The 17,458-nt window shown below is 39.7% G+C and overlaps 1 protein-coding gene across 12 annotated transcripts in view; it reads left to right on the top strand.

Annotated features, from left to right (window-relative positions):
* The first annotated feature begins 3,606 nt into the window (after positions 1 to 3,606).
* The window catches only part of LOC123757944 (RNA-binding protein 5), a 30,788-nt gene continuing 16,936 nt past the window's right edge, over positions 3,607 to 17,458 (top strand). For 2 of the 12 annotated variants that reach the window (XM_069338770.1, XM_045741917.2), the window contains exons 1-4: positions 3,607 to 3,703; positions 10,050 to 10,079; positions 16,667 to 16,801; positions 17,031 to 17,398. In XM_069338770.1, the coding sequence (XP_069194871.1) occupies positions 10,074 to 10,079; positions 16,667 to 16,801; positions 17,031 to 17,398 (509 nt within the window). In that variant the 5' untranslated portion in view covers positions 3,607 to 3,703; positions 10,050 to 10,073. Of the gene's footprint in view, positions 3,929 to 3,990; positions 4,150 to 6,178; positions 6,244 to 10,049; positions 10,080 to 10,186; positions 10,295 to 16,666; positions 16,802 to 17,030; positions 17,399 to 17,458 lie in introns of those variants that run through there. The other 10 variants (XM_069338771.1, XM_045741919.2, XM_069338767.1 and 7 more) reach the window with 9 other exon arrangements.

Here is a 17,458-nt window from a genome sequence, read left to right as displayed (position 1 = left end):
CTGGCTTGCCGGCTGCAACGCCGACGCCGAACCCTGGACCTGTGGCGCTTACCATTAGACGTAAACCTACCGTAGCGGCATCCGGGACGCCTGCAGACGTCGTCGGGCTGATCTCGGGACCATGCTCCGACGCCAGCGACCCCCTCCGACGTTGAAGAACGACTGACGACACAAGACGGACGGGCAGGCGGACGAACGCTGAACTTGCAACGGAGAAAGGAATCCGTGCTACAACGTACTGGCAAGGCACTTGTGACGAACGCACCGGGCTACACCGGCCAGGCAGAAGCGCCTGGGAACCAACCTGCCGGGCAACACCGGCCAGACGTAGGTCTGGGAGTAATGATCCTGGCTACCCCGCAGGCGAACTGGACACGTGCCTGTGGGGCCCCGGACCGACGAAACAGCTTGATACTAACACACCGGGCTACACCGGCCAGACGTAACGTCTGGGTACAACATGCCGGGCTTACACCCGGCATGTTGCAAGTAGACGGACAACGTGCCAGGCGACACATCCGGGGAAGACATACCTGGGGACTCCGGGCCGACAAAGAGGCCTGGGACTAACTCCCCAGGCAACACCGGCCGGGCGAGACGTCCGAGGACGAACGTGCCTAGCAGAGAACACAACGCGCACGCCATGGACCCCCGTGGCCTACCCACCAAGCACTGCCACAAGGCATGACTCTGGGCCTAGGGCGAAGGGGGGGGGGGGGCCACACACAGGCGCGCCCAGACGGGCGCAGGGCAGCCCTAGCCCCGAACGAGGGAAGGCCGTGGCGCAAAGCCACGTGGATTAGCACCCAAATAAGGGAACAGGAAGGGCAGAACACAGCCCAGTCGGGCGCTCCACGGAGCGCCGTGCCACGTGGGCAGCACTACCAGGACGTGTGCCCCGGAACAGGCCCAGCCGACCAGACACGTGGTCGATGCCGGCAAGGCATGGGCCCCAAGGGCAGGTCCCGCAGGGCATAGGGCCGCCCACGCCTGGCCACGTGGCGACGCCGCCAAGGACGTGTGCCCCGGAGCAGGCCCGGGCGTAGGGCCGGAACCTGGCCACAAGGCGTCGCCGACGGCGACACATGGCCTCGCACATGAAGAAACCTGGCCCCTCGGGACAGCCCAGGGAACCCGGCAGGCCGGCAACAGGGAGCCTCGAGGGAAAGGCGGGAAGGACGCCGAAGCACGCCCAGTCGACCAGACACGTGGTCGATGGTGGCAAGGCATGGGCCCCAAGGCAGAACCCGAAGGGCATAGGGCCGCCCACGCCTGGCGACGCCGCCAAGGGCACGCCTGTCCGCCCTCGGGGCCCCAGGCAGGGCGCACACACGGGCACGCCACGCTGCGGGGCCCCCAGGGCACGTACGAGCACGGCTGGACGGAGCCCCCCCTGGGTGGAAACCGAACGCAGTCCACTAGGGACGCCCAGCACACGCCGGCCCTAAGCCAGGCAACACGACAAGCACAGCACGGGAGCGCCCGACACGGGCCCAAAAAAGGCGCCCCTGCACTCCCTGGAACTTAACAGCAGAAAGCCCGAAGGACTAGCTAAGGCGGCACACACAGACCGCGAGGGGAATGTTCTAAACTTTCTAACAAACGTGACCAAACATAAGCCTACCCTTTCTTTTATATTTCCTTTTTTTTCTCTTGTTTTCTCTTACGATCCCTTTCTTATTCCATATTTTTGCTCCCTTTATTTCACTTTACCTTCCGTAACTTTTGCCTTGCTCTTTTCTTCCTCTAAGATTTCCATCTCCTCACCTCTCTCCTGCCTATTTATTGTCCTTGCCTCCTTCGCCTCATCTAGCTGAAGGTTCGCCATCTGCAACATGGTATCTTCAGGCAACCAAATTAGAAAGGTTAAATATCCCAAAAGGAATCCACAGGGAAATAGCAGTTAGGCTATATAGACTACGTCTAGGTTACAGATGCAACTGGGAGATTGGTGAACCCCGACAGAGAGAGTGCATCTTCTGCCAAACTGTCACAGAAAAGCCATTACTTCACTATCTTCTGGAATGTGAAGCAACCAATGACCTTAGAAGAGCTTTAAGAGTTCCTGAATCATGCAGTGGCCACCCTGAAGCCATCAACACAGCCACTCTCCTGGTCAACAAAGGTGTCCAGCAGCTGGACACCCTCATAAAGACTGTGAAGCAGTATCCTCCCCCACGATAACAGCTTGATGGTTAAATGCAACCTCAGAACACTGGGAACAAAAAATTGTACCACTTACGGGCTATTCATGCCCGTGCCACCTCTTGGGTGGCTTAATCTTTATCAATCAATCAAACATAAACCACACATCTCCCGTCACGCAGGGTGCAGTCGCACCTCCACAGATCTCAGTATCATCTATTGATACTGGAAATGGCTCAAAAGGGCCACCACTTATGGGCTATTCATGCCCAAGCCACCTTTTGGGTGGCTTAATCTTCTCTCTCTCTCTCTCTCTCCTCTTCACGACGGGAGACATCTCCCGTCACGCAGGGTGCAGTCGCACCTCCACAGATCTCCAGTATCATCTATTGATACTGGTGATGGCTCAAAAGGGCTACCACTTACGAGCTATTCATGCCCGTGCCACCTTTTGGGTGGCTTCATCTTCATCTTAACACATTCACAAAGGAGACATCTCTCGTCATGCAGGGTGCATTCGCACCTCTACAGATCTCCAGTATCAGCTCTTGATACTGGTAATGGCTCAAAAGGGCCACCACTTACGGGCTATTCATGCCCGTGCCACCTTTTGGGTGGCTTAATCTTCATCATTCAATCTTCGCCTCATCACAATCGACTTGATAATGGTCCAGGACAGACCCAAACGTTGTTGTTCTTCAGCTACTGGGAACAAAAGTTTCAAGTAGCACGGGCTATGGTGAGCCCGTAGTGAACTTACCTACTTACCTAGCACAGGAGCGGGGCTGTAACGTGTGCCAAAACGTCGTCGTCTCTTCATTTTCTAGTGTATGGTTTGGTCAAGGTTTTTCAGCCATTTTATTGTGACTTCTAAAATTCTTGTAATATATAATATGTGATTATTTAAATATATTTGTAAATGTACAATATGATTATTTAGGTACTGTATACAGTCCTTGTGGGACTTGTATAGTAGGAGTTAGTTTAGTTCATTTATTATGCATCCTATACCCATCCTGTGGGCTGTAGGTAGTGGAAAAGGTTACAGAGGCACATAATGGTCTCAGGGACTGAACCCCACAATTCATTTAGCTAATAACGATGTTACAGTCTTGATAAGCTAGTATATTGATTGAGGATAGAAATAACCCCTTTTGCGATGTGTTTTATTATCAATGAATTTACATGAACTTGAACGTGACGGCAGCTTGTGGACCCAGGAGCCAGAGCTCAACCTCTGGTGACAGTAAGGGTGTTGCAACAGGCCATTTATGGGGGAGCAATATATTGATTGTTGCAGCCCGGCCCTCCGCCCACCTCCATACTGATATTATTTACAACAACAAAAATCCCTCGCTACCGAGTTTACAATAAGGGTTAATTATTTACATGTTTTTCTGATTATCTTTAGCATTATTTACGTTGACGTTTGTAATTGGTGAACGGAAAATTTGGGGGGTTGAAGGTTTTGTTGAAGACCTTAGCATACCGGTGCCGGAGCTGCCACACGCCGCCTTCATCTACATCAACTCCCGTATAACAAACCTTACTCTCACGCGTAAATATTATTTCAATATTGTATATAAGAGTTAATATCTAATAGTGGTTGGGTGCGAGTATAGGTAATATTGACTGGTACAAGTGTAGGCGCTGGGCGAGGCTGGTGGCTGAGACTTATCTTACCATCGCCCCTTGTGTGTGAGTGTATGTCTCCTCCACACCCACCATAATACACCTGTTTCAACACACAAGACACCGCTATTACCACTAAAGTGTATGACAGGTGAGGCCAGAGTGGTGTATCGGGGCTGGGTGAGGGGGGAAGGTGAGTAATGGTGAACAAATATAAGAGTCGTGGGGGGCTCCGGGGACTGATATTGACCAGACGCAGCAGCGCCATTTTGTGCTTGAGGGAGGGAGAGGTTACTGGTGTGTGTGTGGGGCCTCCATGAGTGACGCCGTCTGCGTGAGTACCGCTCTTCTGCCTCTTATTGTCCTCGTGAGGTGTGTATCCAGCCAGGGTGGGTGTGTGAGAGCCTCTAGGGGGGCCACGCACACTCTTGTAAGTGTATCTTCGTAGGTGGTGAGTTATGTTCCCACGCGGCTGTTGGTGGCTCTCCTTGTTACCCGCCGGGCTCCCTTGTCACCCGCCGGGCTCCCTTGTCACCCGCCGGGCTCCCTTGTCACCCGCCGGGCTCCCTTGTCACCCGCCGGGCTCCCTTGTCACCCGCCGGGCTCCCTTGTCACCCGCCGGGCTCCCTTGTCACCCGCCGGGCTCCCTTGTCACCCGCCGGGCTCCCTTGTCACCCGCCGGGCTCCCTTGTCACCAGCCGAGCTCCCTGCTCACCAGCCGAGCTCCCTGCTCACCAGCCGAGCTCCCTGCTCACCAGCCGAGCTCCCTGCTCACCCTTGTCACCTGCCAAGCTCCCTTTTTTTGAGATACATACAAGAGTTGTTACATTCTTGTACGCGTAGCGTTTCGGGCAGGTCCCTGGAATACGATCCCCTGCCGCGAAGAATCGTTTTTACATCCAAGTACACATTTTACTGTTGCGTTAAACAGAGGCTACAGTTAAGGAATTGCGCCCAGTAAATCCTCCCCGGCCAGGATACGAACCCATGACATAGCGCTCGCGGAACGCCAGGCGAGTGTCTTACCACTACACCACGGAGACTGTTTAAACTGCTGCTCCCTTAGTCACCCTTCCATGTTCCGTGATCACCCGCCGGGCTCTTCTAGTAACCGTCGCCTGATCCTTCAGGATGGAAATCACTTTGTATTAAAGATCATTTGGCAATGAATTTTAACCCTACCTAACCTAGCATTATATTGGTAAATAATTTAGAAACGGAGCTATGTTGACTAAACAACACACTAGAAATTGAAGAGACGATGTTTCGTCATCTCTTCAATTCCTATTATTTCACCCTTTATTACACCTTAACTTCCGTACCTTTTGCCTTGCTCTTCCTCTACCCAATCACTTGGGCTGGACAGAAGAGCGACGGTCTCACTTCATGCAGGTCGGTGTTCTATTCCCGACCGTCCAAGTGGTTGGGTACCATTTCTTACCCCCCGTCCCATCCGAAATCCTTATCCTGATCCCTTCCAAGTGCTATATAGTCCAAGTAATGGCTCGGCGCTTTCCCCTGATAATTCCATTCCATTCACTTCCTGACTTAAGAAGAGAATGGTCCAGGACACGACCAAAACGTCGTCATCCCTTCACTTTCTAGTGTGTGGTTTGGTCAACGTATTTCAGCCACGTTATTGTGACTCTTCATCTGCAAAAGGAGCTTTGCACGGAGGGGATGTTTGACTGTACCTTGCGGCTCTCTTGACAAAATAAGCTATACAAAACGTCTTATATGAGTGGTTTGATTGGATTGAACATAAGAACAAAGGTAACTGCAGAAGGCCTATTGACCCATACGAGGCAGCGCCTATCTATAACCACCCAATCCCACTCATACATGTCCAATTTTTATATCAAAATATTTGTGGTACAGTACTCATTTTGACTATCTTGTACTCGTGATAAGGTTATCTGTAGCCCTTGGTGTTGTCTGGCTAATCAACCCATAACTCAGTAGAAACAACTTAATTTTAGTATAGTTTTGGAGGTAGAATATAGCATTAGTGATTCTCAGCCTAATTTATTGTTGCGAGAAAGGAGAAGTGAACTTTATTTTTAATGTTAGGTCATGAAAATAGGTAGCTGAAGTGGAAGGGAAGGTATGTTTGTGTTACCCTATTGTTTTCCAATAGTGCACAACCCTCATGGGCCTGCAAGAACATAATAAAGAAAGCCAAAGAAGCTGTCTACTTTGTTGATACAATTTTTTTATTTGCAATTAATATTCAAGAGATTGAGATTCTAGGGCTCCCGGACACAGGTTCGAATCCTCATCACAGCCCTTGTGCATTTGTTCATTTGATGCATCACGTTAGTGTGATCTCTGTGTAATTCTAGGGTGTACCCTACTTTAGGTGGTTAGGTTCTGTTGGCAGTTATCTGTATTTGCAGTACGTGGATGGAGCATTTTTAGAGGTGCGATTCGGGCAGAGGATGTGAACGAAGCACTGCTTGGAAAAAAGTACACATCATCAGTTGCAAGTCGTGTGTAATGTATTTCATTCATAAATGGGATTGGATTGATGGGTGGATTAACAAGCATTTGGCATTTATCAATGAGCGACGGGTTGAGGAATTTATTCACAGTAATTATTTAACAATGTAATCATACAAACCTCATGAATCCTTACTTTTAGATCTAAATATTGAAAATGTTCATAATTTTCCTGCATATAGTTAACCCTCAAAGTGCAGCTGTCATCAAAATAGTTACTCTGTGGAAAAAATATATATACCAGTATACAGTATATATCTTAGTTCTTATGGACGATACAAACTAAAAGATATATATTTTCCTATATTTTGGCCTGGGCTGTGGTTAACATTCCTTTTGATATTTATCTGATTAAATTTTGATGAGAGCCAGAACCAAACAAAATTTCCATATTTGCCAGCGTACAAAACGTACCCTTGCGAAAGACGCACCCTTTATTTTACAAAGATATTTTGTTGATTTTTTTTTTTTTTAGTATCTTTAGTGTGTTTTTAAAGTATTGCTATACAGAATGTGAAACTTGTATGTCTGCAAGTGATGATTTGTGTTACCGCAACAGGCCACCAGTGTAATGCACCCAGGGGTGGCACATTGTCGCAGTGCTGTGTTCTTGGTGAAGAACATTTCCACATTGCAAATTGCTGACAGGCGGATTAAAGTTTTAACATTCCTTTCAAATTTCTAGGAGCATTTTTCATTTGGATAATGAATAAATGTTTCTTAAAGGTAACACAGTTATTAAATAATGTAAGACATACATTAGTTTTGGGTTATGTATACTGGGTAAGGTGATGTGCGCTTCCCTTATAACTGCCGATGGATCATAGGCAATTTTTCGCAAGTTTGCGATTAGACTGATAATTTGGCTTGATGTCTAAATTTTATTATTATTAGTAACACAATTTACTGTAATAATTTGGCTTGTTTCCAATATCTTATTATTAACGATTTTTGTGCCTCACAAACTTACCCAGTATGCCTGTCCGACCCTCTAGCCTATGGCACTAGGGCTCCCATCCATAAAACAGCTGCATTAGACGCAGGGCAATTTTTTTATACCTTTAAAAATAAAAAAGCATGTCTTATATACAGGCAAATGGTAGTTTTTATTTTTCATATGAAATACAAAACAGTAGAGTACTGTATATTCAAAAGTAAGGAATCTGTATGCAAAATTTAAATTAATTTATATATACTGAACATTTCTATGTTGGAGTCAGTACTATAAGTGCTACATGAAGATGGGGGACCAATAGCTGAAGTCTAACTAAAGTCTAACTACAAATTATTTTGTTGCCTGCTATGACTGCTAAGGGATGCCATTCAGCTATTGGATTCATATAGGCAGAATTGGTAATCGCAACATTTATGCAAATAGATTAGTGGTACAGTATATATATATATATATATATATATATATATATATATATATATATATATATTATATATATATATATATATATATATATATATATATATATATATATATATATATATATATATATATATATATATATATATATATATATATATATATATATATATATATATATATATATATATATATATATATATATATATATATATATATATATATATATATATATATATATATATATATATATATATATATATATATATATATATATATATATATATATATATATATATATATATATATATATATATATATATATATATATATATATGTCGTACCTAGTAGCCAGAACTCACTTCTCAGCCTACTATTCAAGGCCCGATTTGCCTAATAAGCCAAGTTTTCCTGAATTAATATATTTACTATAATTTTTTTCTTATGAAATGAAAAAGCAACCCTTTTCTCTATGTATGAGGTAATTTTTTTTTTTATTGGAGTTAAAATTAACGTAGATATATGACCGAACCAAACCAACCCTACCTAACCTAACCTAACCTATATTTATAGGTAAGGTTAGGTTAGGTAGCCAAAAAAAGCTAGGTTAGGTTAGGTTAGGTAGGTTAGGTAGACGAAAAAACATTAATTCATGAAAACTTGGCTTATTAGGCAAATCGGGCCTTGAATAGTAGGCTGAGAAGTGCGTTCTGGCTATTAGGTACGACATATATATATATATATATATATATATATATATATATATATATATATATATATATATATATATATATATATATATATATATATATATATATATATATATATATATATATATATATATATATATATATATATATATATATAATATATATATATATATATATATATATATGTCGTACCTAGTAGCCAGAACTCACTTTTTGGCCTACTATTCAAGGCCCGATTTGCCTAATAAGCCAAGTTTTCCTGAATTAATATATTTTTTCTCATTTTTTTCTTATGAAATGATAAAGCTACCCATTTCATTATGTATGAGGTCAATTTTTTTTTATTTTAGTTAAAATTAACGTAGATATATGACCGAACCTAACCAACCCTACCTAACCTAACCTAACCTATCTTTATAGGTTAGGTTAGGTTAGGTAGCCGGAAAAGTTAGGTTAGGTTAGGTTAGGTAGTCGAAAAAGCATTAATTTATGAAAACTTGGCTTATTAGGCAAATCAGGCCTTGCATAGTAGGCTGAGAAGTGCGTTCTGGCTACTAGGTACGACATATATATATATATATATATATATATATATATATATATATATATATATATATATATATATATATATATATATATATATATATATATGTCGTACCTAGTAGCCAGAACTCACTTCTCAGCCTACTATTCAAGGCCCGATTTGCCTAATAAGCCAAGTTTTCCTGAATTAATATATTTACTATAATTTTTTTCTTATGAAATGATAAAGCAGCCCTTTTCTCTATGTATGAGGTCAATTTTTTTTTATTGGAGTTAAAATTAACGTAGATATATGACCGAACCTAACCAACCCTACCTAACCTAACCTATATATATAGGTAAGGTTAGGTTAGGTAGCCAAAAAAAGCTAGGTTAGGTTAGGTTAGGTAGGTTAGGTAGACGAAAAAACATTAATTCATGAAAACTTGGCTTATTAGGCAAATCGGGCCTTGAATAGTAGGCCCAGAAGTGCATTCTGGCTACTAGGTACGACATATATATATATATACACATACATACATACATACATACATATATATATATATATATATATATATATATATCCTTGGCTCACAACTGAAGGGAACCTTAGTTCAATCAATGAGCAGGAAAGATGTGGTTAGGCATGTTTTTCACCTCATGCTTCTGTTCACCTAACAGAAATATGGGTACCCAGGAGTTAGGAAATTATTGTGAGTTGCATCATAGGGAAGAAGAGCACTAGTTGGCCTAGGGGGACCTCAGTAGGTCTGACAAAGGCTACCTGCTACAGTAATGTGAATTATTAATAAATTGATCATTATTAAATGTTACACATTGTACTAGAAGTTGAATATGTGATGATGACTGTACTTTAAGGGTTAACAGCTGAAGATGAGGCACTTGCTTGTCTTGATCCCAGTACCTTGTACTGTACTATACTTCAAAGGTATAGTAAGAGGTTTATTGTGTAAGGCACTACAGTCCTCTATGCTGTAGTTGTACATACAGAAATTTATTCAGTATTGCATAATTTCATGCCAAAGACTGGATAAATCATGCATTGTTATATTCTGCCTTACTAATTTTTATTCATATAAGTTTGCACCTTTATTGATGTTCTAAAAGTTTTTAGATTTGCCTAACCAAAAACATTTTTAACATTTCAGGACAAACTTCATTGATTCTGGAAAATGGAGGTAAGTTGTATTTTGATTCTTAGCATTTGTTACAGAAGGTAGTGGATACTGTATTGTAATTGTGATATGACATTGGATACCACCTAGTATACTGTTGAACACTGCAGGACTTTCTGAGCATGGCCCCTTCATTGCTCTCTGAGCCATCAGCCAGCATCTTCCAGGGACACTGCTCACATACCAGGCTCTTGTCGATTATACCCCACCATGACAAGGTACTTTTTAAAATGGTCTTGCCACTTAGTTGTAGAAGGGAGACAATTGTCACAATCCTTCCCAGGAGCAAACCCCTTGGCACCCTATTAATGATTGGTATTACGATAGCCAATTACTTTACTAATTAATGGATAGTAAATTACTGTACCTGCTGTTTGACCACTACCAGGTGGCAATACTTACTACACAACAGGGTCAGAGGATCCAGCAGCCCTTATTAGATGTTACAACAAATAGTGCAGAGGAAGTTTGTTTACATAGTGCTAACACATTAATCACTGCAAAAGCTTCCTAAGGTTATCTTCTAACAGTCTGATAATATTTTTTGGACCAGTGTTTACAATACATGTAGAATTGTCAGACTCGTCAGTCACTAGTTAATTAAAGTATCTATGACATTCTCTTGTCGTATATTTCAAGGTGTTTGACCATATTTACAGCAGAATCTGATACATGGTTATATATGTTCAATATACTGTACAGTATTTATATCCTGTCACCTGTACCAGTGCCAAGGGCTCTTCAGTAACTTGTGAAATTACACTTTGCTTCTTTCCTTTCTTAAGTATAGTAATGGTTCTATCCGTGCGGCTCAAAATATAAGCCCTGTCCCCAGCCCATTCTCTTGATTTACCATAACAAACAAAATAGAAAGTATTAATCTAACCTAAAACGTATAAACCCAAGCAATCTACTTCGATGTACATATTTCATTTTTGTACCAATGTGTTCACAATAGAATGTTCTAGAAGAACATAAGTATAAAATGTCACCAAAACATGAGTTAGATCAGCACCATATAAAGAACTACGTCGATCATTAGTCGTGAGTGCCAGACAGCAACGAAATGTTTCTACTCTTCAGGGTTGTCAACTCCACACTTGTCCTACAGCGTTAATTTTGATATCACTAAAATCCCAATAAAATTCCCTACGCGGACATATGCTTATAAATATAGAATCAACTCTCGTCCACTACAAAAATATTTGTATAAAATTAATTTTTTATCCGATCGACCTCGAGATACTTTCAAAATAAGCGCCTTTAGAATGTGCACAATTTGATACCAAAATGAAAGATGTAACACGAAACTTGATGTCAGAATGCTTGAAAGATTATAAACACGTTTTTGGGTCTAAATTTAAATTTTTTAAATATTTGTTAAAATTCTATTTATTGTGCTACAGTATTAGTATGGGACTAGTTTTAAGATGCACGCCTTTATATTGCGAACAATTTGATACCAAAACGAGCGATGTAACATGAAAATTGATGTCAGAACCCTGGAAAGATATAAATAATTTTTATGATGAGCATCAAAAATTAAAATATTTGTTAAAATTCTAGTTATTGCTCTATTATTATGAGACTAGCTTTACAATGCGCACCTTTATATTGCGATACCAAAACGAGCAATGTAACATGAAAATTGATGTTATCAAACTGAACGAGTATACACATTAGGTTGTGGTGTGCAAATTGGTGCTCGTTCACGGGTAACTTTAGGCTTTGCTGCAGGGAGTCTCACCAGGCTTTTGGACATTATATGCATATACATCTGCAGGGAATTTAATTGCAAACACAATGATACCAAAACGAACAACGTAGCACAAGAATTAAGGTGAGAAAACTGAAATGAGTATATTCATTTAGGCGTCGCCGCACGCTCGCCCACACCATTAGCCCCATGACGTCAAAGTCTGCGGTACATGCGTGGCACGGGCGATAGTGTTAAATAAAAAAAAAAATTAAAAATAATAAAACATTGAAACAATTTGAAAAACAAATGCCATAAAGGTTCATTCAGTGTTTGTCGGGTAAGCTGCAACATTATGACAATCTTTCTTTGTTTCGAATGTGTTGCATTTGTTTTGTATTTTTCATTTATGTCTCAATAATGGAGTAGTCTACCCAACAAACTGAATGAACCTTTATGGCATTTGACCGTTTTTCAAATTGTTTCAACCCTTTTTTTTATTTAAGAAACATGGAGCAGCCTATCTGTTGAACACCAAACGAACCTTTTTGACATTTGGTTTTCAAAAAATTTCATTTCTTTTTTCTACATAAAAGTCAACGCTTTGCAACATCACAGCAGTCACCCCAGCATCATTAGCATCTTTTAAAAAAAAAAAAAAAATTTATTAAGTCACATTTGAGATAAGGATTTTCCTTTGAATGTTTAAGGCCTGGTGTTCACTGGTGATATGGGTAAAAAAGTCACTACAGTATCAATAATTATCTGTATCAGGCATAGATATCCTGTCCTTTTGTAATTCAGACAATTCTTGCATGTGCATGTGATTCCTGAGGACATAGCTTTTGACAGTACAGTATTGCCAGCCTTGGTAACTCAAAACAGCTTCCTATATCATTCACTATTTATTCCAGCTATGCACCTCTGTTCCATTAACCCCCTCTTGCATCATAGTGACACAAAGAACCATGATAAGTAGCTGCATTTCCAAAAGCAGCAAGTTTTGCTGTGTCAGTTACTAATAAAATTCAAGGCAGGTAGAGTAGTTCCTTAATTTTCCATGTTCATTAAGCCTGCCCAACAAAATTTTTCCTGCACTTCGGTACTCCAATTTCAAACAATACTCTTAACTTTAAATTCTTCCCACCTTACTATGTGCTTATTATCATCAATATAACAAAATTAAGAGGTTCTCTTGAGTGTATCATTCATTGTCTTTGATAATTCTTTAATTTGTGTATCTCTGTAGTTGTAAGAACGTCTTCAATTATTTTACCTGAGTGATAAAAATTGATTAGGAAATAACATTTTGTAATGCAGAATGTATAGTACAGTATAATACAAATAATACTTTTTATTTTGCTATAGTAGCCTTATCTTTGCATACATTTTGTGATATATTTATGCATCAGTGCATTCCAAGCATTTTAAACATTATATGTGCTAAATTTGGAACAGGAAAGTTGAGGGAGCATTAAACATCAATGTTAAAGTAGATTTTTTTTTTTTAGTAAAAACTAGGAAAAAAAAAAGTCATTTTGTAGGTGTTTGGAAGCTTTTTTTTATTTACACAGTTTTTAGGGTGTAAGTTATGTAACCCTTGTGTAGATTTTTAGTTGCCTATTAACAACATTATATAGTCTTAGCCTTTGGGTGACTTCTCATGCTTGATAACTTCTCTTGGTATTGTTTTAGTAAATAATGCTTATTACCAATGATATTTCAGTGTACTTGGAAAATTAAATGTTCCCTTTTGTAAAAAAATTTAAGTGGTTAAAATACTGTAGTTACCCTCTGCTTCCTTCTCAATTAAATAATATTGATCTCGAGTGTTTAGGATGCACCTAGGTTTGTCCCTATGTATTATGGATTGGTGCTTAACCCCCTGTTTATATGAGACAATTCCCTGGTGCATTGGAAAGAAGTTCTCAGATTTATTTTTCTTCTAGTATTGTTGAAATAAGATGACCAAACCACAGACCAGAAGATGAAGAGATGACAATGTATTGTTAAAATTCACTCCTGGATCACAGGAAAATTAAAAAGAATTGTGGCTTTAGCCATGATGGAGCTAGGAAATCTCGCGATGCCCTCATGTTCATGAGCGTTCATGGAATAGTCGCCCCATGGAGGTTACCTGGGGCGAGATATGCCGTGAAAATATTTTTACATATTTACTCCGTCACTCATTTGCTTTTTCACACGTTATACGACAGTAATATTACGGCAGTAATTGTATGTCATTTCAGAAATTTATATAATAAAACGTGCAGAACATCAGTATGCTTGTATATATTCATATCACTAATATGAACACTATATTATATTATTAGAACACTGAAATGTGCTGTTTTTGCTTTTGTTGTACTGTATACGCACGTTTATATTATACAGTATCAACATTTTTATGCAGCATTACAAACCCACAAGCAGTTCTGGTGGGTGTAATAGTATTGTTAGCAATGATCAGAGTTCAGTCTAGCCCTCCCCATATTTTGCATAAAGTTGTAACAACACACACACTGAATATATTATATTTTCTTTATTTTTATATTAATTTTACAATATTTTTTAGGGTGTAATGATTCAGTTAATTATATTATATATCACGGAACATACCGAACGTAGGTATGTTCAGATAAATTCATGTCACTAGTATGCACACAGTCTTATATTCTTTGAACAATAAAACATTCTGTTTTTGCTGTTATTACACTGTATACACATGTTATGTATACCGGTAACTATCCTCATTTTTATGCAACAACATGAACCACAAAGTAATTGTGGTAATCCTGCAATATAAGCACAGCATATTTCCACTTGCTAGTCAGGTGGTGACGGCACCTGACAAAGCCTCCAAATATACTACGTACATCACTCACTTCAGTCACAGTACTGCTATTATCATCAGAATCCTAGTTACTAAGTCATGAATATGAATAATTTCCAGCAAGTTAATTTTCTAAAGGAACATGAGGTCCCTTTTCATGAGGCATAAACATAGACTATTTGCTGTAGATGTCTGTCTGTAATTAGCAGCGAGTTCACTAATAGCTGACCCTTGTATTAAAATTTAAATGTTATGCAGTACTTTAAAACACGTCATTGTCTTGTGCAATGTGATCATAAATGGTGAGAACTTTGTCATGTGCATTTGAAAGGTTAAATTACCAGGAATATTTTTCTCTTAACTAAGTTTATGGAGCAGTTAATTAACAAGGTTCCATATAGAGGTATCTCAGTCATAGGTCATTTGTTGGACCCTCTTAGGGTGTTTTGTGGGGGAAGAGTATTGAAGATCAGAGAGATAATAATGACCACATGGCTTCCAGGCACAACTTGTCCAGGATGCTTTTTTTGTTTTTAGGGCAGTCTATTTAAAAGTTAGTTAGTTAAAGTGCTAGTCCGAGTAAATTTTGCAAAAGGCTGCAAGAGCAAACAGTAGGGAGGTGTAGTTTGTCTTGTGACTACCACAGGTACCACTTAAATGCCCGGTGTCCATGTGACTAGCACAGGCCCTGGACCCAGATATGGTTTTGTTTGATGGGTGAATTGAGCATTCATTCTCATGATATTTCTGGATATATTTTAACATTCTGATCCTGACTAGGAGACCATGTCTCCTTAAAAATTAATTAGCCCTTTTATCGTCATACTGTATTTCATATTAAAACAGTTTATTTTATATAGTATAGGAAAGTCAGTGGGCCTGATTTGAGAAAGTTTTACAGCTAGTTTAATTTTAAGAGTGAAGATTTTGCATAGAACTAAATATTGTATTAGCCTCTGTCTCCATAAATACTAGTTTTTATAATTAATTAAAATGTTATTGAAAACTTGACTGAAAGAATGTTTGGGCCATGGGATAGCTATTGCACACAGGTAAAACAAAATTGTGATTGGTTTTCACTTTGTTTCATGCATTTTTGTTCGTATGGAGTCAGGGTGCTACTTATAAAAAATAAAGTTTAGAGGCTTAGGAGTAAGACATACTGGATATGTACAGGAAATTCTGTACAGTTAAGTTATTCATTAAATAACAGGTTGGAAAAAAATATTGCTCAGTAAAATTTGCTAGTAGTGTGGGAAAACTAATGGGTATAAATAGTGTCTGCCTTATTATTATTATTCTGAACGGTTGGTAAAAAATTAGAAAAAAAACTTGAGTTTTCAGGATGACATGAGCTTTTCATAAACATTAGGTTTTTAGCTGGTCTCGGTCTGGAGGCACTTGGAAAGCATGTGGTTATTTTGTTCGTTTAGAAACTGATACTATAATAATATAACAAAATATTTGATTACAGGTCTGTATTGTTCTTCTGTATTTAAAGACGCTGATAATAGAAAATAGAGGGCCATTTTGTTATACAGGGTTGTCCAAAGTCTCCTTTCATAGGGAAAATTGAACTTTTTTTTTTTATCAAAGTGTAACCGTATTTACAATATGTATATACAGTACTGTTCATGGTTGCTATTATTGTACTTGAAAACACATTCACATAGGACTCTCCCACTCATGGTGATCTTGTGTTTACAAATCTTGGGTCATGTGCAAAATTACATTTCTGATGTATTCCTATAAGTGATTCATGTTTTGTATCCTTTTCCTGATACACCATAGCTTTCAAGTCTTCCCTGGTTTGACAAAGGCATTCTTGTAGGGTATATGGGAAAAAAATAAAAAATATATGTACAGTACAGAGCATATCTAGAAAATAGTTATACCGTAAAAGGCAACAATTTACCCTACGGTGAAGAATTTGGACTACCATGTATTTGTAGTATATTGTATCTTGGGTTTGTGGTGATTGTTCAAATAAATAATATTTTAAAAAATAATGAACAATTCTATTAATTTTCCATTAAAGTGAGCCAAATATTATTTGTACAGTTACAGGGCCAGGGTCTTGGTTTAACAGAGATGATAAATGCCATGGCTGCTCAGCAACACATGTACACAGCCGCTGCAGCGTACGGTAGCTTGGAGGCTGCAGCATATGCTCAGTATCCTCAGTATGTTACACAGGTGTGTCATCAAATGCTAATATTGTATATGCTGCTTTACGTATCTTTGAAATGATCTGTGTGGAGACTATTTTATGCTGGTAAAGTGGATGCCATTATACAGTACTGTTATATATTCAGTGGTTTTATATATATATTTTGTACCTATGTGTGTGTGTATGTGTATATATATATATTAAATAATAACACATTATGATAATATTAGTATATATAACATTTTCTTTTGACAGGGTGCATACATTGCTTCAGCAGCTGCACCAGGAAGTGGACGTGGACATGGCCGTAGTAGCTTAGACCCTTATGATAGTTATGCAGCAGCTACTTACGAGCCAGATCCCCCACGCCATCGGGAACGCCGTGACCGTGAGGATCGGCGCAGAGACAGAGATCGTGATCGTGATAGGGACAGGAGAGATAGGGATAGAGACCGCAGGGACCGTGATCGTGACAGAGACCGGGACAGAGATAGGGATAGGGATAGAGACCGTGATAGAGATCGTGATCGTGATCGCTGGAGGGACGACGACCGTGACCGCAGCCCTCGTCGTGAGCGTGACCACAGAGACTATAGAGACTATGATCACCATAGTAGAGATCAGTAAGTATTGGTGCTCATTATTTGCTTGCCATGTTAATGCACTCAAGTAGCTATCTAGGT

The sequence above is a fragment of the Procambarus clarkii genome, chromosome 40 (genome assembly GCF_040958095.1).
Source record: "Procambarus clarkii isolate CNS0578487 chromosome 40, FALCON_Pclarkii_2.0, whole genome shotgun sequence".
Lineage (NCBI taxonomy): Eukaryota > Metazoa > Arthropoda > Malacostraca > Decapoda > Cambaridae > Procambarus > Procambarus clarkii.
The sequence above is the reverse complement of the archived record's forward strand: the minus strand, read 5'-3'. Positions and strand labels throughout refer to the sequence as shown.